This window comes from Camellia sinensis, chromosome 8 (genome assembly GCF_055761805.1).
Source record: "Camellia sinensis isolate YWXY chromosome 8, ASM5576180v1, whole genome shotgun sequence".
Taxonomy (NCBI): Eukaryota; Viridiplantae; Streptophyta; class Magnoliopsida; order Ericales; family Theaceae; genus Camellia; species Camellia sinensis.
In genome coordinates, this window is record NC_138968.1 from 81,482,412 (window position 1) to 81,504,919 (window position 22,508).

Here is a 22,508-nt window from a genome sequence, read left to right on the forward strand (position 1 = left end):
AGAGCACAAAAAATTAGAAAATATAAAAACTGAGCTCGCAAGGTTGAAAACCCGCAAAGGGCGACCTTGGCAAAAGTTAGAGCGTAAAAGGAGAGTGAAAATACTCGAGTGAACCTAAGCCTGAACTACATAAGGCTTGATTCCCATCTTTGGGATACGTAGGCAACTTCATCCTGAAGTTCAGCCATAAACTTTTCCCCGATCAACTTTATCCATTTGATCATCTCAGTCATTTTTGTCTATCAACATTTGAGGGCTTCCATCGCAATCTCCGGTGCAGTGCTATTTAGACTACGGGCAACTTTCTGTTGCCATGCAGTGCCGCGGTACTCTTCAGACTAGGGGTAACTTTCCAGTTGCAGGGATCCGGGATTGTGCATCTCAGTGACAGATCTTAGGCGTGTCCAGTTCTGATCCATATCGACAATGGTTTTGAAATTTTTTAATAAAAGTTGACTTTGTTCAAATTAATCTCTTTACAACTAAGACCATTTTTGGACCAAAGCGGAAAATTTTCAGTACCACAACCTTCAATTTCATTGATTTCAAAACAGAGTTCTCCTGCTCTTGCATACAATCGAAGTTGCTTTTTATTACATTCATAAAGAAAACTTGAAAGTACTAATAAAGCAATAAATCCGGGGCATAGTCAAGTCAAGTATCCCTGCGCCCCCTCCCAAAGCTGGTCGAAGCCTCTGATGCCAAGCTAGGCCCAATCTGTGCCTCCTCATTAAGCCAATCCAAGCACTCGTCAGACAAAGTGCAACTAAAAGTGGGAGCAGGGGCCAGGAGCTCTCTAGTCCTCCATGATGTGGCATATCGGGCAAGTTGTGCACCTCGGACCGGGAAAGCAGCTGGGTACTCAATCCCCTCTGCGGACAAATCTGATCATGACCGAACTGGCGCAGGAACCGAAACGGAAAGTAGAACACACAGTGGGTCAGACCAATCAACTGGATCCCGATCAGCTGGGACATGCTGTAGCTCATTGCCGGGAGATTGAGCCAAGGACAACGCCAAACAATGTGACCTGCAGACAAATTGCACATCCAGTCAAACCACCACCTTTCATCAGGGGCATCGACTAGGCGCTGCCGAAAGAAATAGCCTCGAGCTGAGTAGGCTAGGCAAGAGTCCACAACCTGTAATTTGTCCATCAACCATACCTGGGGAGGGATGAAAAATGAGAGAATAATGAATAGAGAGATGTACGGTGAGAGAAAAGTGAGAAAAGGGTTTTTGTGAGAAAAACCGAGCCTGAGGGCCGAGTGATGTGAGCAAATACATATGTAAGATTGGGTGGGAAACATTACCTGCAGCAGCAGTGGACTCCCAGCAAATCTAGTCGTCTCCCAACGATAAATAGCATCCAAGCCCATCAGTGTCTCGGCCAGGGTCATGGCGATGCAGCTCTTCCCTTCTTTCAAGCCTTGAGCAACTTCAATCAGACGAATGCTAAATCCGCCAAAGCCCGGGGAAAGCAGAAAGTGAGACAGCAGGCACAAGCAAAGGGCGTGTTGCCGGAATCCTTGCCAATAATGGTTGTTGCGGTCACCAGCATCAGAAAAGCGATGAATCAAACCGAGGATATCCAGTTCCCCATTACAGATCAGAGACCGAGCGTCATGCGCGGTGAGTCCACACATCCACCCTAAAGCTTGGGCATGGCCAAAGTGGAACTGGGGCAAGATCTCTTCATGACATTCAGATTCCATCAAAACTTGAAAATCTTCAAAAGTTAGACATACCACTTCCCCGCCAAAGCTAAAGACATGCGTCACCGGGTTCCAAAACCTCACCGCGGCATGGAGGAAAGGAAGGTGCAGCAGAGTGCGACTCAACACGAACAGTGCATTCAAGCCGAAACCCCGGAAGTTCAACTTTTCCAAACCATCTAGAGAAGCGATCCAAGCTATGAGATTTTCAATGAGAAACGCCTCTATTTTTGTGCAAAACTAAGATGAATTGAATGTACCACGGAGCTAAGGCTTTTAAAGAGGAAAAGACACTATTCGGGGGACAAGTGTCAAAAATTTGACGGTTGCTGAACTGAGTGGCCGGCCGGCTACCTTTTCTGGCAGGCCGGCCATTTCTTTTTTCAAAACCCGGCCGGTGGCCTCCCCTTTGCAATAAATCTGGCCGGTCGGCTCCCAAAAGTAGCCGACCATGCTCCAATGTGTGTCTTTGGCCCTGTTTTACCCTCCAAGAGAAAGTTTCAAGCATTTCCATGCAACGGGTGTGTCGAAGGCCTCTATTTCCCTCTGTTTCGGATGCGTTCCGTTGCCCAGATCATCCGAAGTACGCTTTGTTTTGTTTGAGTTTTGCTTATTGAGTTGTCGTTTTGCTTATCGAGTTGTTTGTCGAGCTGTCGTGTTTCGTGTTTTTGAGTTGTTACTCTTTGTTTAAGCAATTTTTGTTTGAGTCTTGTTTATCGAGTTGTGTTTTGCTTATCGAGTTGTAAACTTGCTAAGGTTTTGTTATATCTTAGAAAGTTAAGTTGTTGCGTCGATTCACTACCTGACTGGGCAAAATGCACAATGCACATTTCTATTCAATCTCATTTTGGTGCAAAATGATGCGATATGATGCTAAGAGTTTAAAATACAACAATTTTTCAAAAACTGTTTCATTCCATCATGCCTTACTTGTTACAACATTTTACAGACTAAGGCACAAGTTTTACAAAGAATAAAATTGCCCGATAATGTACAATGTGCTACAACTACTAGCAAAAAGATAAATAAAACAAGAAACAGCCGCATCTGTGCTCTCAAGAGCAGGAATAAGAGGCCCTCTTCGCCCTCTTCTGCGGAATAGACTCTCCGCCACCATTGCCATCATCATCATCTGAATTAGAGTCGTCATCCTCAGGATCCCCCTCAGCCTCGCCTCCACTCCCGGAACCAAGACCAGAGCCGTCCTCTCTGTCAGCAGATGTCTCCGACTGACGATCTGCAGCCTCCTCCTCCTCATCCTCACCAAGCTCCTCCTCTACAATGTGTGCTCTGCGTCTACGAGATGACCCCCCTCCAGCTCCTCGAAAAGGCCTGGATGGCCCAGCTCCTCGAAAAAGGCCCAGATGGCCCAGCTCCTCGAAAAGGCCCAGATGGTCCACCTCCCCAAGAAGGCCTAGGTGGCCCGGCCTGCGGCTGAGCATATACCGGGGGCATCTGAGAATAAAGAGTTCAATTTAAATACATCAGTCCAAATATGTACATCAGATGCAGATACAAGAAAACTATATGAAGTGGGTACATGTAAACACAGTGTATAAGTGAGGTGTGTGTTAGATGTGCTCTACACAAGTAACCTATCAAAGCAGTAGAAATCAGCATATCAACAGGAGTATGATAAATGCCAGAAGACTAAAGGGTACCTGGAAGCCCATGATGGACAACTGCGCCTCCCTCCGCAGGACCATCCCCTCAAGTGAGGCAACCATCTCGAGCACCTGATCCATGTACTCAACAGGGGGCTACAGATGCAAAGGCAAGGGTATCAGTAAAGGAGTGAACGTCCAAGTATCTGAGTAATGAATCAAAGTCATAAAACATACCGGTGGTGAGTCGGGGTCTCTGACATATCGATGGCCGGGCATCGGAGGCTCTATCGGGATCGAAATCGGAGAGGTAGTCCCATACTGCCACCCCATCAACTCGGTCGGCATGTCCGGCCATCCAGGATGAGGATAAGTCGGAGGAATCGGGGGAACCAATCCACCCCCACCTCTAGATGTGCCAGCCCTGCTGGTGGAAGGGGCGTCTGTAGCCCGAGCCCGGCCTGGCTCGAAGATGGCATGCCAGCAGGCCTCATCGTCAGAGTACGAACTCCCGTCAATGGAGGCCTTAGGTATATGTGACGATAAGTAGCGTATTCCCCCTCCTCAAGATGTAGCAAAGCATCAGTACCCAGCATAGCACTAACAACATCCTGGGAAGAGAGCCTATCAGCAATTCGCATATCGACTGGGGGTGCTGAGGGGGGGTCCTGAGAAGTGTACCCCCAGACCTGACGCAAGAAGCGGTCCCCCAAAAACCAGGCCCTACCAACTGGCCCTTCAAACAGGATCCTGTACCGGGAGGCACCCCACCCTCCGGTAAACTGGAATCGGAGACCTTCACCTAAAGGCGCCCATGGCTGCCATGTAATCCACGGATAACAGACGCATAAACCAAGCAAAAATTGAAAATGTACAGGACAAATCAAAGATGAAAACAGAAAGAACTGAGAGTTCTGAAATACCTCCGTCGACTGCACCGTGTCGAAGTACTGCCGTAGATAAAGGAGAGACTCCCGAGGCCTTGGCCAGTGCTGGCCTTCAAATACAAGTGAGTACGGGGTCACGAGAGGTCCCTCCACCACCAACTCCGGGGCCAATATCGGGAAATACACATAGACCCACAACTGTGGAAAACAAAGCAGAATACGAAGTGCTGAGGGCAAAGTGCACGATACAGAGTATAAAGTGCGCCGTGTGTGCAATGTACAAGTAATGAGAAACAGAAATGTAAATCAAGAGGGCAGAAAGTACCTCCCAGGCTCTCCAATAGCCGCCAAGTAAGTCCCCCCGTCCGCGAGAGGTCGCGCTCATGTAGCAGTAAAGGGTAGCCAAGCCGGCGCCACCCCAGTCATACCGTCTGCCCTGTGACAAGTCCACCAAAGCACTCAACAAATAAAGCCCAACGGTGTTCCCCCTGTCGGCAAACAAAGTGGTCCCGAAAAGGAACATCAGAAAGCCACGGGCATACTGTGCTGCCTCCTTAGGAGTCCCGGGCTCCATCTCCACCCGCAGGAAATGGGAAGAGAACCAGGTGTGTCAGACTCTCCCCGAAGATCTATCAACAGGCGGGCGAACCCTCAGCAAATATATCCAAGCAGCCTCCCACTGGCCCATGTCCTCGTCGTAAGGGATGGGCCAACCTCCCACGTCAAGGCCAGTCAGTGGCAGAAAAATGGAAGGAGTTGGTGGTGTCCCACCATCTCTCCACCAAGGCGGCCATCAACGTCCTCCTGGCAAGACAACGAGATAGCCCAGTACAGAAGGGCCCAAACCCCGCCAAGTCAACCAAATCCCGAACAGCCTTCGGGAGATCGGCGTACCAATCTCTCGCCGCGGTAGAGCCATATCCCCGCACAGTGTGAGAAGTCACCTGCATTCAGAATGAATACATGTTTCAGCATAAAATGAATAAGCTGCGTGCAAATAAAATGAATAGGCTGTGTGCAAAGTAAAGTAAGTGAGCCGCGTGTTCAGAATCAGTGTGTGCTGCGTGTTCACCTTCAATTTGGGCTGTGTGTTCAGAAAATCAGTGTTTTGGGCTGCGTGTTCAACTCTCAATCAGTGTGTGCTGCGTGTTCACCTTCAATTTGGGCTGTATGTTCAGAAAATCAGTGTTTTGGGCTGCGTGTTCAACTCTCAATCAGTGTGTGCTGCGTGTTCACCTTCAATTTGGGCTGTGTGTTCAAAAAATCAGTGTTTTGGGTTGCGTGTTCAACTCTCAATCAGTGTGTGCTGCGTGTTCACCTTCAATTTGGGCTGTGTGTTCAGAAAATCAGTGTTTTGGGCTGCGTGTTCAACTCTCAATCAGTGTGTACTGTGTGTTCACCTTCAATTTGGGCTGTGTATTTAGAAAATCAGTGTTTTGGGCTGCGTGTTCAACTCTCAATCAGTGTGTGCTGCGTGTGCACCTTCAATTTGGGCTGTGTGTTCAGAAAATCAGTGTTTTGGGCTGCGTGTTCAACTCTCAATCGATGTGTGCCGTGTGTTCACAATCAATTTATGGGCTGAGTGTTCAGGAATTCAAGTGATTGGACCGTGTGTTCAGAGTGCAAGCAGAATGCATGAAAAATTCATAATATGTTACAGAAAAGGTAAGAACGAAGTAAATACCTCTCGTGCCTCATGGGAGAGGCGATACTTTGGCTCCCGCAGAAGGAGATCCCCAGGTGCTCGCTCGTCGAAATCGGTGAAGTGATAGAAAACAGCCCGCGGAAGAATATGTGTCGGTGGGTCGTACCTCTCGGGCATGAAGGGTCGAACCCTCGGAGGCAGAGCCATGACATCGAGATCACCTCTGGCGTCTAGAGGACCTCCACCGTGGGGGAAATGACCAGCCATCTCAGAAAATCTGCAAAAGGGGCAAAAATGAGCTAAAATGAGCCAAAATTGGAAAAAGTCAACAAAAGTCAACTCTCGGGAAATGAAAAAGTCAACAAAAGTCAACTCCCAAGAAAATCTTCTAAATATTGAGACAAACTCACCTCAAGTGGCGAAAATGAGAAAAGAAGCCCCGAAATCAAAATTTAATCGGTTCAAATTGCTTAAAATTGAAAGATTTCGCGAAAACAACTTGCGTGGAACGTTGGAAAACGCGTATAGAGCATAGATCTGAGGGAGAAAATGGTTTGGGAAGCTAGAGGAGATGATTTCAGAGCTGCACTTGTGAGCACGAAGTGTTTGGATGAGTGTATTTAAAGAAAGGAGGCTGAAAAGACAAAATTGCCCCGAATCTGGGCTAGGTGGCCGGCCGGCCACCTTTTCTGGCAAGCCGGCCATTTCCTTTTCAAAAACTAGCCGGTGGCCTCCCTTTCCCAATAAAGATGGCCGGTGGTGTTCCCCACATGCCCCCCAAGGTCCCTACAAATTTTGGGGAGGATTGGAGTTCCCAGGACCTGAAAAAGTACAAGAGAAGTGCACTTTCTGTTGCGAAACCGCTCCGCCGGAACCTCTGCTTCAACTCCCGATGCGCGTCTCATCATTACTCATCGAAAGTGAGATATATCCTTTTGAACATGTTGTAACCTATCCGGGAGGTGAACCGGAGGCCGCGATCAAGTCGCCCTCGCCGAAACGCGCATTTCCTTGCTCATTGTTTTGTGACAAACGTACATCCTGGTTTACGCTTGTTCTGCGTTATCATGCATGTGACTTGCATTCACATGCACATACTTGCATTGTTATGGACGTCTCTTTGATATCACCGAGCCTCCGTGCTTAAACTCGCATTGTCACGCGCGTTTCTTCCCCCATCGCGATGCATTTTTCCATCAACACCGCGATTGTCTGCATTCGATATCACATTGAACATATGTTGTTAGATATGTTGTGCTTGTTGAGTTTCTTTATTTTGCAGGCACGATATTGTATGTACGGTTCATTTGAAGCTGGTGCGACCAGATGAATCGTGCAGGTATCGTATCTTCTCTGTGTGAGACGCGACGAGAATTGAATAATTCTCTGTCTTCCTAACTGCATGAAATGTAGTTGTTGCTTTGCATTCTTGCTTAAAACTGTTGCATCTATTTGCGAATACTTGCTTCATTACAGCTTGCCGCATTTGCATGATCATCGAGTCGCATCTGGCCTTGTGTATACCGTTTTGCATTCTGCCCCCTACCTGCGGGCACGCCTGTGGGCACATCTCTGTTTATCTCATCTGTTTGTCTAAGTCTTCGGCCTTGTCAAAAATGGGTCGTCTCTGGGCTTTGACTTTCACTCCCGTCACTTATGACTTTCGAGTTCTGTCAAAGAGGGGCAACTGTAGACACCCCATTTTTGACCGACCTTAAGACTCAGACGTCACCGATTGAGCACTTGGTGATGTTGCATATCGTGCTCGTTTAGAGGTTTCAGAGTCTCGGCTGCAAGCCTTGCCTCCGGACTTCCGGACTCTTTCATGCTTTGCCTCGGTTTGCGAACCAAGCTCTGTTTTCTCTATTTTCTCTTCCCGAAGGGAGGGAGAGGTCTCGCAGATCATCTCTCAGTGGCCGTAGGCTACGTTTCTTGGTCGTAGGCTATTTTGCCCGTTTGGAGTCCGGTTTCCGGTTTTTCGGAGCCGTTGGCCGTGTGCCTCAGTTCGGGACCGCTTAACCACCTCCGTTTGCTCCGATTTTTGGCATGCATCTTATTTGCTCCCTTTTGAGGGACACTATGGCTCGAGAGACCAACTTTGTGGTCGAACACCACTTCCGATGCCTAACAGTCAGTTTTCGGGGCCTCGGGCTGCGCGTTTCGGCCCCCGAACCTTCATTTTGCATCGGTTTGGGTTCATTTTTTGGCAGGAACCTATGTTTCATTGTTAAGAAGGTCGTAGAAGGGTGGGAGCCCAGTAATTGTTCTGACAACCAGTTTTATTCCTCCATCGCCCTCTGTCGCCCGTTTTTCTCACTTGAAAGCCAATGTTGACCACCCTAAGGCCACTTTTTCCAGCCCTAAATCACATATTTGTGTTGTACACACCTGGGAGGCCACCAATATCACATGGCCGGCCAGTAATTGTGTGTGACCCTTTTGAACCCCTCATAAAAGTGGCCTTTTCTCTCTCCTGGTTCATTCTCTCCAATTTTTGACCACATGGTTGTGTTGTGCACACATGAGAGGCCCTCTTTTTGGCATGGCCGGCCATTAATCTTCATTGACCCTTTTGACCCTTGGCTGACTGGCCATGGGGAAGGCCGACCGGCCACCTAAACCCTAGGAAACCGGCCGGCCATGATCCTCTCTCCATGTGCCTTACAAATATGTATTTTGTTTCCCCCCAGATTGTGTATCCGGGGGGGCTAACTTTTGGGGGGAAACTTGAATTCCATTCCCCCCCTTTTTTCCCCCTCTTTTCCCCCCTCTTTTGCCTATATAACAGCACCTCCAGCTGCATTTCAGAGGGTTGGAAGTTTTGGTTGAATCCTCCTACATTGTATCTCTCTCTCTACCCTCCAACCCTCAAAACCTTTTAAATCCTACACCCATTCTACTCCATCTCCAAGCCAACCAATCCACCATCCTTTCCAACACTTGGAGCTGGTTTTCCAGAGGCAAGGAGCACATTTTCTCAAGCCAAGAGGCTGTTGAAGTTTAGTCTACAAGGGTGAGCCATACTTTCCCTCTTTTTGAGCTTCTTTTGCATGCTATCTAAGCCATACTTGCTTACATTTTTGGGCTCCAACCCTAACTGAAAATAGTCATGTTTTGATGTATTTTTCGTGATTGATTAAGGGTCCTTCCATGTTTAAGGTCTCTAGCTACCACTTGCTTCTTTACCTCTCTTGTATGCCTCTTTCTTGCATAGTATTTTGGGCTCATTTGTAAACTGTTTTGAGCTTGGTTATAAACTGTAAAGCGGCTTATTGTGAGCTCTTCTTCAACATTGTTGAAGGGCTCTTCACTGTTTGAGGCTTCCTTTTGTCACTTGCCTCTTTATCCCTCTTTTGGCCTTATTTTTGCATGTTTTGTTAGCCCCTTGTGCTTGTTTTTTTGGGCTCCGACCCGAACTGTAAAGAGTCATATTTTGACCCCCTCTTCATGTTTTATCAAGGGTTCTTTACTGTTTGAGGCTCCCTTTTTGCTCTTTGTGTTTAAACCTTCCTTTGGGCCTATTTTTGCATAGTGTTTTAAGCTTACTTGTGCACTGTTTTGGACTTGGTCATAAACTGTAAAGTGCATTATTTTGAGCCCCTCTTCAACTTTGTTGAAGGGCTCTTCTTTGTTTGGGGCCAGCTTCTGTCCCTTTGTGTTTAATCTCTATTTTAGGCCTTTTCTTGCATGATAGATTAGCCCTATTTGCATTCGTTTTTGGGACTTGTTATAAACTGGAAATATGCATTTTTTGGGATTTTCTTGCTTCTGTCTTCATACTTCATGATCAAATAATGCATGTTTTGTATAGCTATAGGACAATGCATATGCCTAGTTTTGTGTTTCGGGTTCATTCCATGCATCGGGTGCCATGTTTCCATGTTTCGGGGCTGTTTTGCATCATATTTCAGCACTGAAATTTGTATGTTTGCATACCATGTTTCATGCCTTGCCATGCCTTGTTAGTGTTGCATGCTATGCCTTGGGTTCGGTCCTCGGTTTGCGTGCATGTGTGCACGCATTTCGAGTGTCTCATTTTTCATCTCATGGCTACTGATGTGAGTGTGGCTGAGGTCCACTCATGTTGGTGTAAGTCCATTGTGCATTGTGTATGCCATTTCATTTCATAGCATTGCGTATGTTAGGTTGTATGTTAGAGCATTGTGTATGCCATGTTATCTCATGCATCGTGTATGCCATCTCATAGCATTGTGCATGCTAGGTTGTATATTAGTTGCATTCATGCATGTCATGCATACTACATTGTGCTTGGGATAGGAGTTAGCTCGAGCACGGGAAACGAGGGACGTTTCGTACTTCGAGTGACGGAACGTGTCTCAATTCTCAGTCACCGACACTCCGGATTATCCATGATGGATTTTAGGTTTTGTTGTGTTTATATGTGCATTCATTTCATATTGAGTCGTGCAAATTCGACTCCTCGGCCATCATGCATCGATATGCGTGATTGATGGCACGAGGATCGAGGACTACACTCCCTGAAGGGTAGTCATGCATACATATGTGAAAATACTTTGCCATGCCCCTTTCTTGCTCTCTGTTACAGCAAATCAAGAATCAGCAGCCTTCCGAAGCTTGGCACGCATCCCGAGAATAATTGCAAACAAAGGCTAATTGGGGCATCGCAGTGGATTTCCGCACAAGGCAACCCGAGCATGCATCATTCATCATCCGAAGCAGAGTCGAGGCAGTCCCTAGCTTGCATGCCAACTTAATGCTTTCCTAGCTAAATTTGTTATTTAATTTGGATTCTATACATATTTGGACTGTATTATTTATTTGGACTGTACTATTTATTTGGGACTGTATATTATTTATTCGGACCCTCCGAGCGAGGGCACAACTGTAATAAGTGTGCGTGTGTGTGATGTATGTCTTCCAACCCCACGTCTTTCTCCCTTTTATTTACCCGCTTATGATGGTTAGATTAGGGCATGTTTCAATTAGCATACAGTATGATAGCATGTTTGCATTCATTCATCTATTTTGCATGTACCGGGCTCGGCGCATCATACTAACTGCATTGTATTTTCAATTCCAAGTTGAATACATGTTAGCTATAGCATTTCATATGCCATGTTTAGAATAGCCGAGCTTGCTATAGTTACATTTTTTCATGTGTTGCATTAGGCATTTCCGTATAATTAGGATCATGCATGGATTTCTAATTAGCTTCTGTTTTGGCTTGGAGTACTCGGTAAGTTTTATGCTTTAGCATCCTTGCATGCGTATGAGTGACTGCCATGAATAGCATGCTTACCATGAGGCTATATGCTTATATGACATAACTGCCTGAATGCCTGTGGGTGAAGGTTGGGTTATTTGAATTGGAACAATTCATCAAATGTGTGTTTTAAGCCCGCTAGATAGTGGCAAAATCATGTTTTTCTAAGCCCACCCGAGGGTGGCAAATCAACGTCTTAGCCTACTTGCGGGTAGCACCATCAAACCATTTTAAAAAATTAACATGAAATGTTTTGTTCCAGTTCAGACGATCCAGTCTATACTTGTATGCTGTGCGCATCGCATAGTAAATCTAGGCTAATAACCGGAATAAGAACGCATAATGTTTTCAAAAATAGATATCATGGTTAGTAGAGGCCGATCTTTGATCGGGCGAGCGGGGGTACTCATGAAGTGACCTTCCCCAATCGTACCCAAGTTCTCGAGCCGAGACAACTTTGGTGATGACGGACACGTGGCCTTAGGCAAACGAGTCAGGATTTCCTAAATTTCCCCAAAATAAAACATTTAGGTGACGACTCTGTATCTGGCAAAGCATTCCATGTTTGGCACTTCTTTCAAAATCTGTTTTCTCAAAACGATTTGCTGGATTTGGACTCTTTGGTTCAGATTTAGAACCGTGACAATTTGAAAGTCCGAACTGTAGTGAACCCCAAATGAACAGAACGGGACTCGTTCCTCCCGGGGCGTTCGGGGACGTCTACACATGGCAAGGCATGGAACATGGTATGCAAACATGCAAATTTCAGCGCTGAAATGTGATACAAAACAGCCCCGAAACATGGAAACATGGCACCCGATGCATGGAATGAACCCCGAAACTCGAAACTAGGCACACAGAATGACTTACAGCTATACAAAGCATGCATTATTTGATCATGAAGCATGAAGAAAGATGCAAGACAGTCCCAAAAAATGCATATTTCCAGTTTATAACAAGTCTCAAAAATGAACACAAATAGGGCTAATCTATCATGCAAAAATGGCCCTAAAAGAGAAATTAAACATAAAGGGACAGCAGCTGGCCCCAAATGGAAAAGAGCCTTTCAACAAAGTTGAAGAGGGGCTCAGAAAAAGGTACTTTACAGTTTATGTCAAGCCACGAAAATAATCACAAATAAGACCAAACTATCATGCAAGAAAAGGCCCAAAAAATGGGTAAAGAGACAAGTGGCAGCTGCTGTTCTCAAACAGAGGAGAGCCCTTCAACAATGTTGAAGAGAGGCTCAAAAAAAGATATTTCACAGTTTATGGAAAATTCCAAAAAAGCTCACAAATAAGCCTAAAATACTTATGCAAAAATTGGCCTAAAAGAGAGATAAAGAAGTAAGTGATAGTAGGAGACCTCAAACAGAGGAGATCCCTTCAACAATGTTGAAGAGAGGATCAAAAAAGGTTATTTTATAGTTTATGACCAAGTCCAAAACAACTCACAAATAAGCCTAAAATGCTATGCAAAAATTGGCCTAAAAGAGAGATAAAGAAGCAAGTGATAGTAGGAGACCTCAAACAGCAGGAGGTCCTTGATCAAACATGAAAAGGGGCTCAAAATATGACTATTTACAATTTGGATCGGAGCCCAAAAAAGCTAGCAAGTATGGCTTAGATAGCATGCAAAACAAAGCAAGAAAGTGGGAAAATGGGACTCACCCTTGTAGAACCAAGCTTCAACAACTTTTGGGCCAAGTTTGGGAGCTCTTCACCTCTGGAAAGCAGCCTCAAGTTGCTGGAATGGAGGATGGAGGCCTTGTGCTATGAGGTATAGGGCAAATGGTGTAGAACTTAAGGGGTTTTGGTGCTTGGAGTAGAGAGAGAGAGAGAGAGAGATTCAATGCAAGAGCTCCAAACAAGTTTTTGTAACCTTTAGAAATGAAAGGGAGAGGTTGGTTATATAGAGGGAGAGGGGTGGAGAAAAAGGGGGAAAAATAATTCAAATTTCCCCCCAAAAGGGAAGACCTTCGGACAGTGGGTTAAATGCAGAATAGCTGGCACAGCTGGAACACACTCGGGAGGGCAAAAATGGCCGGCCAGGTTCAAAAGGTTCAGGTGGCCGGCCGACCAGGGAAGGTGGCCGGCCGACCAGGACAAAAGGGTCAAAGTGGCCGGCCACCTCCTAGGATGAAGCCCCAGAAGTTAGCTTTCCAATGCAGCAAACCTTGCATCAAAATTCCTCCTGTGCAAAAAGTTATGCCAGTTTTCGTGAAGCCGCGCAGATTCGGTCCAAACGGACTTCAACCAACCATATCTCTCCCACCCAAACTTGTCCTTAGGATATTCTTGAGTTAAAAATGAAGCTCCAGAAGTAAGCTTTCCAACGGTGGTGGCCTCATATCTTAATTCTTCTTGCGCAAAGAGTTATGCCCATTTCGGTGAAGCCGCGTAGTTTTTGGTCCTCCTGGATTCACGCTGAACCACTTTGGACCACCTGATTTTTCTGGTCTGACATCTGATTTTCTGGTCGATCATGTGGCCACATTGAACCCCCAAAAGTTAGCTTTCCAATGGCACCAACCTTGTATCAAAATTCCTCATGTACAAAGAGTTATGCCCGTTTCGGTGAAGCCGCGCATATTTGGTCCTACCCGAATTCATGCCGAACTTCTCCCAAACTAGTTTTCCTTTCTCTTCTCCTCTTTTCTTCAACTTCAAACCCCTAGACAAGGTGTTTTGAAAGATTTTTCAAAGATTTCATCTCTCTTTTGTTCATTTCCACTTTGTCCTTGCTCGATTTACCGAAAAGCACAACATTTGACAAAATGCGAGCCTCGGAACATCGTAAAAACTTTATTTTCAAAACGTTTTGAAAGAGAGAGTTTCAAGTCTAAAATCTTTTGATCAAGATTGTTTTGGTCCAAAAAAAAAGGGTATGAAATTGAGATTTGACTCTCTCCTTACCGAAGAAACTGACCCTTTGCACTGCACAACTTCCAAAACCATCAGTCGTATCTAAGTCTTAAAGGCGGTCAAAAATGGGGTGTCTACACTATGTTAGAAATCCATTCATGATCCTAACTATGCTGAAATGCCTAATGCAACACATGCAAAATGCAACTACAATAGGCTTGGCTATTCTAAGATGGCATGTGATGGTGCTACAGCTAACACGTATTCAATTTGGAATTGAAATACAAATGCAGTTAGTATGATGCGCCGAGCCCGATGCATGCAAGACAGATGAATGAATGCAAATATGCTATCATACTGTATGCTAATTGAAACGTGCCCTAATCTAACCATCATAAGCTGGTAAACAAAAAGGAGAAAGACGTGGGGTTGGAAGACATACATCACACTCATGCACACTTATTATAATTGTGCCCTCGCTCGGAGGGTCCGAAAGAATAATACAGTCCGAATAAATAATTACAGTCCGGAATGAATAATTAAATATTACAAAACCCTAATTAATTAACAAATTAATCTAAGAAAGCAAGTAAATCAGCATGCAAGCTCATGGACTGCCTCAGCTCTGTTCCAAATGATGAAAGATGCATGCTTGGGTTGCCTGGCGCGAAAATCCATTACGATGCCCCGATTCGCCTCTGTTTGCAATTTTTCTCGGAATATTGTGCAAAGCTCCAGAAGGCCGCCGATTTCTGATTTACTGCAACAGAGAGCAATAAAGGGGCATGGCAAAGTATTTTTACATATGTATGCATGACTACTCTTCAGGGAGTGTAGTCCTCGATCCTCGTGCCACCAATCACGTATATCGATGCATGATGGCCGAGGAGTCGAATTGCACGACTTAATATGAAATGAATGCACATGGAAACACAACAAGACCTAAACTCCATCATGGGTAATCCGGAGTGTCGGCGACAGGGAATTGAGACACGTTCTGTCACTCGAAGTACGAAACGTACCTCGTTTCCCGTGCTTGGACTAACTCCTATCCCAAACACAATACAAATGAGATGGCATGCACAATGCGATTAACATACAACCTAGCATACGCAATGCTATGAGATGGCATACACAATGCTCGATGTAACATGGCATACACAATGCACTAACACGCAACCTAGCATACGCAATGCTATGAATTGAAAAGGCATACACAACGCATAATGGACTTACACAAACATGAGTGGACCTCGGCCACACTCACATCAGTGGCCATAAGATGAAAATGAGATGACCGAAATGCGTGCACACATGCACGCAAATCGAGGACTGAACTTAAGGCATTAAATGCCACTCTGCCAAAACATGGCAAGGATGAAGCATGGCATTCAAGCATGTAATTTTCAGCACTGAAACATAATGCTAAATGGTCCCCGAAACATGGAAATATGGCACCCAATGCATGGAATAAGCCCCGAAACTCAAAACTAGTCCAATGCATTGAACCACAAGTATATAAAGAAAGCATTATTTGATCATGAAGTCTAAAGACAGAGCCAAGGAAGTCCCAAAACATGCACATTTCTAGTTTAGAGCATGGCCAAAAGATGCTAACATGATGGACTAAAATAGCATGCAATATTGCCTAACAAGCATGGTTTACATGGCATGTATATGAAGAAAATGAGAACTCACCAAACCAGCCAAAAATAGTGAATAAAACATGCCAAAATATGCCCAAATAATCATTGAAATGTAGCCAATTCATGCAAAAATGAGGGGCTTCTTTGGAAGGCCATTCAAGGGGTTGTTAAGCACATACAAGATAGACACTTAGCATGACCAAACCAACTCTGGAAATGAGTTATGACAGTCTTAAAACTCACAAAATTGGCCCTGAAATCAGTCAAGGAAGCATACGATGAAAGGCCCCCTCAAAAGGCCTTGAATGGAATTGTTCTACACATGCACTATAGACATAAAATATGATCAAAAGGGCCCTGGACAGACCTAAGGCAGACCTTAAAACCCACAAAATTGGGCCCAAAAAGTGACTTCAATGCATGCAAAATAGAGCCCCTTTGGAAAGCCAATGATGCTAGTAAAGAAAATGAGGGGTGAGAGGGTCACCCCTCTATGATTTCAAAGCTCAAGACTTCATCAAAGCCATTGAAAATCCCCTGGATTTCAGTGGCTAAGAGGCCAAAATAAGTCCAATGCAAATGCTCTAATGCATAGCCCTAAATATGAAGAAATGAAGCATGCAAGGAAAGAGATGACTCCAAACAGAAAAGTGACCTCAAGAAAACTTAAAGAGGAGGTCAAAACAAGGCTTTTTCTAGTTTATAATAAATCTCGAAAGTGTTCACAAGTAAGGCTAAAGTATGATGCAAAAATAACCCTAAAAGAGAGATAGAGAGTAAGCGGAAGTAGATGATCCCAAACAGCAAAGTGCCCTTAAACAAAGTTGAATAAGAGCTCAAAATATGACGCTTTCTAGTTTATGACAAAGCCCAGAAATACTTGCAAGTGAAGCTAAGTAATGAAGCAAAAAAATACAAGTTTAAGGGAAATACACACTTACCCTTGAAGAGCCGACCTCCAGCAGCTTTTGGACCAAGTTGGTGAGCGTTCAACCTCTGCAAATGACTTCCAAGGTGTTGGAATGGATGATGGAGGTGTGGTGCTAAGGGTTGTAGTGCAAATGGACCAAGAAGATTAGGGTTTTGGAGCTTGGAATAGTGACAATGAAGGAGGGAGGTTATCAGCCTTAAGCAAAAATGTCTAACCCTTAGATATGAAGAGGAGGGCCTCTCTTATAAAGAAGAGAGGCCAAAGATTCTCTTGGAAGCTTCAAAGATCCTCCATACACGTGTATGGAGGATGCACCAAATGCCCCCCAGCTGGCACGGCTGTAAAGTATTCAGAGAGGGCAAAAAGCAAGAAGCAGGCCGGCCAGTTCAAGTGGCCGGCCGGCCACTCCCCCTGGTCGGCCGACCAGGGGTCGAAAGGTTCAAGCCCCAAAGCTAGTATTCCATGAAGCCCTTGAAGTTAGCTTTCCAATGCAGCAAACCTTGCATTAAAATTCCTCCTGTGCAAAACGTTATGCCAGTTTTGGTAAAGCCGCGCAGATTCGATCCAAACGGACTTCAACCAACCATACCTCCCCCACCCGGACTTTTCCTTAGGATATTATTGAGTGAAAAATGAAGCCCCTGAAGTAAGCTTTCCAACGGTGGTGGCCTCATATCTTAATTCCTCCTGTGCAAAGAGTTATGCCCGTTTCAGTGAAGCCGCGCAGATGTTTTCTCTCCTTCCCGGATTCATGCTGAACCACTTTTGACCAAAAAATCTGGTTGGCCATCTGATTTTCTGGTTTTCCATGTGGCCACATTGAAGCCCCAGAAGTTAGCTTTCCAATGGCGCCAACCTCACATCAAAATTCCTCCTGTGCAAAGAGTTATGCCCATTTTGGTGAAGCCGCGCAGATTTGGTCCTACCCGGATTCATGCCGAACTTCTCCCAAACTAGTTTTCCTTTCTCTTCTCCTCTTTTCTTCAACTCCAAACCCCTAGACAAAGTATTTTGAAAGATTTTTCAAAGATTTCACCTCTTTCGTTCATTTCCACTTTGTCCTTGCTCGGTTTACCAAAAAGCGCAACATTTGACAAAATGCGAGCCCTGAAACATCGTAAAAACTTTATTTTCAAAACGTTTTGAAAATGAGGGTTTCAAGTCTAAAATCTTTTGATCTAGATTGTTTCGGTCCAAAAAGAAAAAGGGGGTATGAAGTTAAGATTTGACTCTCTCCTTACCGAAGAAACCAACCCTTTGCCCTGCACACCTTTCTCCATCAAGTAAACCATCAGTTGCGTCCAAGTCTTAAGGGCGGTCAAAAATGGGGTGTCTACACCAAAGCATACCCCACTACTGTAACAGACCTGTCCATACCTTCCAAACCATGGGGCACAAAATAAGACATGTTCTATTGTCTTAAGCTCATTTTTCCAAAACACACAGTTAGAAGATACACTCCCATCCAAAATCCCAATCCTCTAAAGAAACACATAAGTCCTTACCCTATGTTTCCAAGCAAGCCACCCAAAAAATTGCACTTTGGGTGGAAGATAGTTCAACCATATTGACCTACTAAGAAACCCCAACTTCGCAACCTCTATTGCTATGTAATTGTACAATGATGGCACAAGAGACTGTCCAAATTTGGCAGCCGACCACACTGGTTTGTCCACAGCATCTGGATTGAGAGATGGAGCCAATCTCAGCACATCTCTGAGCCTAGTAAGTTCCTTATCCTCCCAAACAAACATCTGCCTTTTGAAACTAAACACCAAATTTTTTAAATTTTCTTTCTTTTCAACAAAGAATCTTAAAGAGCCCCTTTGCTCATTAGATAACTTGAATAATCTAGGGAATTCCTCTTTAAAACATACATCACCACACCATTTATCATGCCAAAACTTCACTCTAAGTTCATTACCCACTGCAATCTTGAAATGATTAACATAAAAATGAACCAAATTGGCTCTACACTCTGCCACAGCTAGGATATCCCTCCAGATTTTTGAGCTGCTATTTTCTTAAATTTAGAATAGGAAACCACTCTCCCTCTTCCAGATTGTGTTTACTGCAGATTACCTTCTTCCATAAAAATTCCTCTTCATTTGCAAACCTCCGCCACCAGTTAAGCAAGAGGCATACATTAACATCCCTAATTCTCTGAATACCCAACCCCCCCTGAAGTTTGCTCAAAGTTACCTCCTTCCATCTCACCATATGCACTTTTCTTTTCAACTCTGTTCCTCCTCATAAGAATGTAGCCTGAATTCTACCTATTTCCTTAGAAATTCCTTCGGGCATCTTGAATAGTGATAGGTAATACACTGGCAGATTAGATAATATTGCCTTGATCAACGTCAACCTACCAGCAAATGACAGAAATCTCCTTAACCAGATAGTTTGGCCTTTATTTTATCTACAACTGGTTTCCAAATGTTCTTTCTACTTGGGCTCACACCCAAAGGCAACCCAAGATATTTCAATGGGAACCCCTGAGATATGCAGTTCAACAATGTAGCAAACTCCTTGCTCAATGCTTTATAAATGCCCACCCCACACACCACACTTTTATGATAATTAATCTTGAGACCTGATAGGATTTCAAACCACCTAAGAATCCTTTTGATATTTATCATCTCTTGCCTATTAGCCTCACAAAACAAAAGGGAATCATCAGCAAATTGCAAATGAGAGACTACTATTCTATTAACACCAATGTCCACCCCCTTAATGATACCAATATCTCTTGCTCTCCTTAGTAAAACACTCAACCCTTCAGCAGCCAAGTTGAATAAGAACGGTGATAAAGGATCCCCTTGTCTAAGTCCTTTCTGAGGGGAAAACTCTTTAGTTAGTGATCCATTCACTAAAATTGAGACTCTAGCCAATGACACACATTCCTTTATCCATGAAATGCATTTTGAACCAAACCCAAAATTTGACAGCATTGAACCAAGAAATTCCCAGTTAATCGAATCATAAGCCTTCTCAAAATCAAGCTTAAACAACAACCCTTTCTTCTTAGCTTTCTTCCACCCATCTACTATTTCATTGGCTATTAACACTCCATCCAAAATGTTTCTCCCTCCCAGAAAAGCAGATTGTGTTTCACTAATAACCTCATGTAACAATGACTTTAGTCTAGTTGTAAGAACCTTAGCTAGGATCTTATACATAGACCCTATCAAACTTATTGGCCTGAACTCATTTAGGCTGACAGTATTTGCCTTCTTGGGAATGAGCGCAATAAATGAGTAGTTCAAACCATACTCCAACCTACCTCTGATATAAAACTCATTCATAAAATGGATCACTTCTTCTTTGACCACCCTCCAATTCTTTTGAAAGCATAACAAATTAAAACCATCTGGACCCGGTGCTTTATTACCATTACAGTCTTTCACTGCTGCCCATATCTCTTCCTCAAAGAAATCTGCTTCGAGCTGTGCAAAATTCTGACTGTGCCTTACAGATTTGAAGTCCTCTATTAACACAGGCCTCCTCCTCCACTCCTCTGAAAAATGCTTTTTGAAATAGGTCCACACCTCATGTTTTACTTGGTTAGGTTCTTCAACCACACTCCTCCCAACTGTGGCAGATCGGAGGCATGTTAGAAGTGAGCTCGAGGTGGAGGGCAGGTGGGAAATACACATTAACTGTTAGCGTTATAATAAGCAATTTTGTTTTTTTATTTTTTATTTTTCTCTGAGGGTGCTAGCAAATGATAAGATGAGCTTTTTTACGCCAATTTTGTTGGGATGATTTAACTCATTGTAATGCTTTTGCACATAACTTTCTTTATTGATGTTATTTGTTTTGTATATTGTTCTGTGCTTTTCATCAATGAAGTTTCTTTGTTTTGTCGATCAAAAAAAAAAATATTAAGCAATTTATTTATTTATTTTTAATCGGCAAAAAGAATAAGGATTGTTTGTTTGGTGATTAATTAGTTTATTGTTTGGTTAAAAAAGTCAAAGTGTAATAGTCCGACTGGTATGTGGAACCATTCCATTTAGGAGGGTGTGAGATATAAAAGGGTTGGATGAACTCTCATCCGGATTAGCTAGCAACAAGACAATTTTGGCTGCAAATATTTAATCTCTTTCCCTCATTTTTTTTCACACATTTTTTTTTTTTTTTTCAAACAGAATTTTTTCTACAGTAAATTTGCTTATGAAATGTAGATGCTCAAGAAAAGTGTGATGTGTTATTTTATATCGGTGGGGCCACTACTGGGTAGCCCAAACATAATATTATTGAGCTAAAAAAATTTCACATTGATGCATCTATAGTATTGAAGTTTTCATTTTCTGTTTCACATTCAGTTTAGAAGTTAACACATGCAATTTTTATTCATATATATGCTCTCTCTCTCTCGTTATGTATTGCACTCAGCAAAATAAAATAAAATAATTTAATTTTTATTAATATTTTATTTATTTAATTTTCTAAAAGTCCTAGCCAAGAAATAAAATAAAATTTATAAGTCATATTTAATATTATCATTACTTAGTAAACAATTCAAAAAGATTAAATAGTTTTTTTTAGTAGTTATCTTTCTTCATAATTTTCTAATTAAACATGAGATTCATTAGGATAGTCATTTTTAAATATTTAATCCCATGACAAAACATCATGGACGACATAACATTTCCATATATTCCTAAATTAACAGTCCGTTATCATCTTTATCTAATCCGTCCAAATGAACATAGCCTAACACAATACTTCACACATCAACTGTCCTTGAACTATTTTTATAGCTTCTCTTTGTTGTAATTTCTATTTATAATTTATTGTGAAGTAAAAAAAAATTAAATAAATTATTTTGAAATTAGGGAAAGAATAATTTTCTTAAAAAAAAGTTATACTGATAACTTTTGAAGTTTTTTTTTTATACAGAAAAATCAATAATTTTCATGAGTTTTCCTCTTAATTAATAAGGATAAAATAAATAAAATTAATCCAAGTGTTGTGTAATTACATTGATCTCTTTTTTGTAAGGTTGAAATGATCAAAACTAATATAGTAAATATGCATTTTAGTCGAAAGAAGATGGCAACATCATCTTTTCATCAATATGACTCACAAATTAATAACAAAAAATGAACTAAGTGTTATGCAAATTAAAACTACAAGGGAAGCTAGTGTAATTATATAAAAAATGTGAGGTTATTTATATTTTTTCCAAACCTCAAGAAAGGTTAATGTGATTTATCCATATATATACTTAAATGGATTTTACTTTTGTTTTAGAATAATTTCATTTTACACATCCGTGTCTAGTTTATTTTGTGTTATTCAAAAATAAGCACATAGTTTTCATGTGATTTGTAGATTACACTGCAGTGATAGACATTCCATCCAAGGTAATAATAAGTATGAAACAAGTGCCGGTGAGGTAAACAACACATGATATAAAGCACCGAGATTAAAATGAAATTTACCTCCCAAAAAATTACAAAAATACCTTTCTTTGCACAAAATTATTTACTTGTATAGAATAGTATTATAGTTAAGCAATTAATAGGTTTAATGGTATACTTCAATCTACAAATCACATATGAGTTGCGTGATCATTTTCAAATGACAGAGGATTATGCACACATTGTGGGGTTTAGTGCATTTTCTCCAAACTTTTTGAAAGGTGTTGGTGCAATTTATCCTAAATTTTATTTATCAATGATCGATAATTTACTTAAAAGAATAAAAGGGTAAATTACAATCAATCCCTTGAGGTCTCAAGAAAATATAGTTAGAGGTGGTTTGGCATCCCCTATATAATCCATCTTTTTATCTTTTTTTCATTATATCACCTCTCTACTTTTCTGCACATCTTTTCGTAAAAAGACAAAAGTGAACTTATTTAGATCATCCCAAACAATCCCTTAGTCTTATACTTTTAACATAATTATACTGACATCTTTCAATATTTTAATTCACATAATACCTAAGTATTATTTAATCA

General features: G+C 42.6%; 1 protein-coding gene across 1 annotated transcript; it reads right to left on the reverse strand.

Annotated features, from left to right (window-relative positions):
* Window positions 1-18,018: 18,018 nt before the first annotated feature.
* On the reverse strand, window positions 18,019-18,757 carry LOC145797859 (uncharacterized). Its single transcript, XM_082885289.1, has 2 exons — window positions 18,620-18,757; window positions 18,019-18,471 (listed from the first exon to the last, which is right to left on the reverse strand). Exons 1-2 carry the CDS (start codon window positions 18,755-18,757, stop codon window positions 18,019-18,021), a joined length of 591 nt encoding a protein of 196 aa, XP_082741415.1.
* Between the last annotated feature and the right edge of the window lie 3,751 nt (window positions 18,758-22,508).

Coding starts and splice junctions, on each gene's coding strand:
- LOC145797859 (XM_082885289.1), bottom strand. CDS start 18,757: ATGGTGAGATGGAAGGAGGTAACTTTGAGCAAACTTCAGGGGGGGTTG. Junction 18,472..18,619: donor AGGAATTTTTATGGAAGAAG/GTAATCTGCAGT, acceptor AATCATTTCAAG/ATTGCAGTGGGTAATGAACT.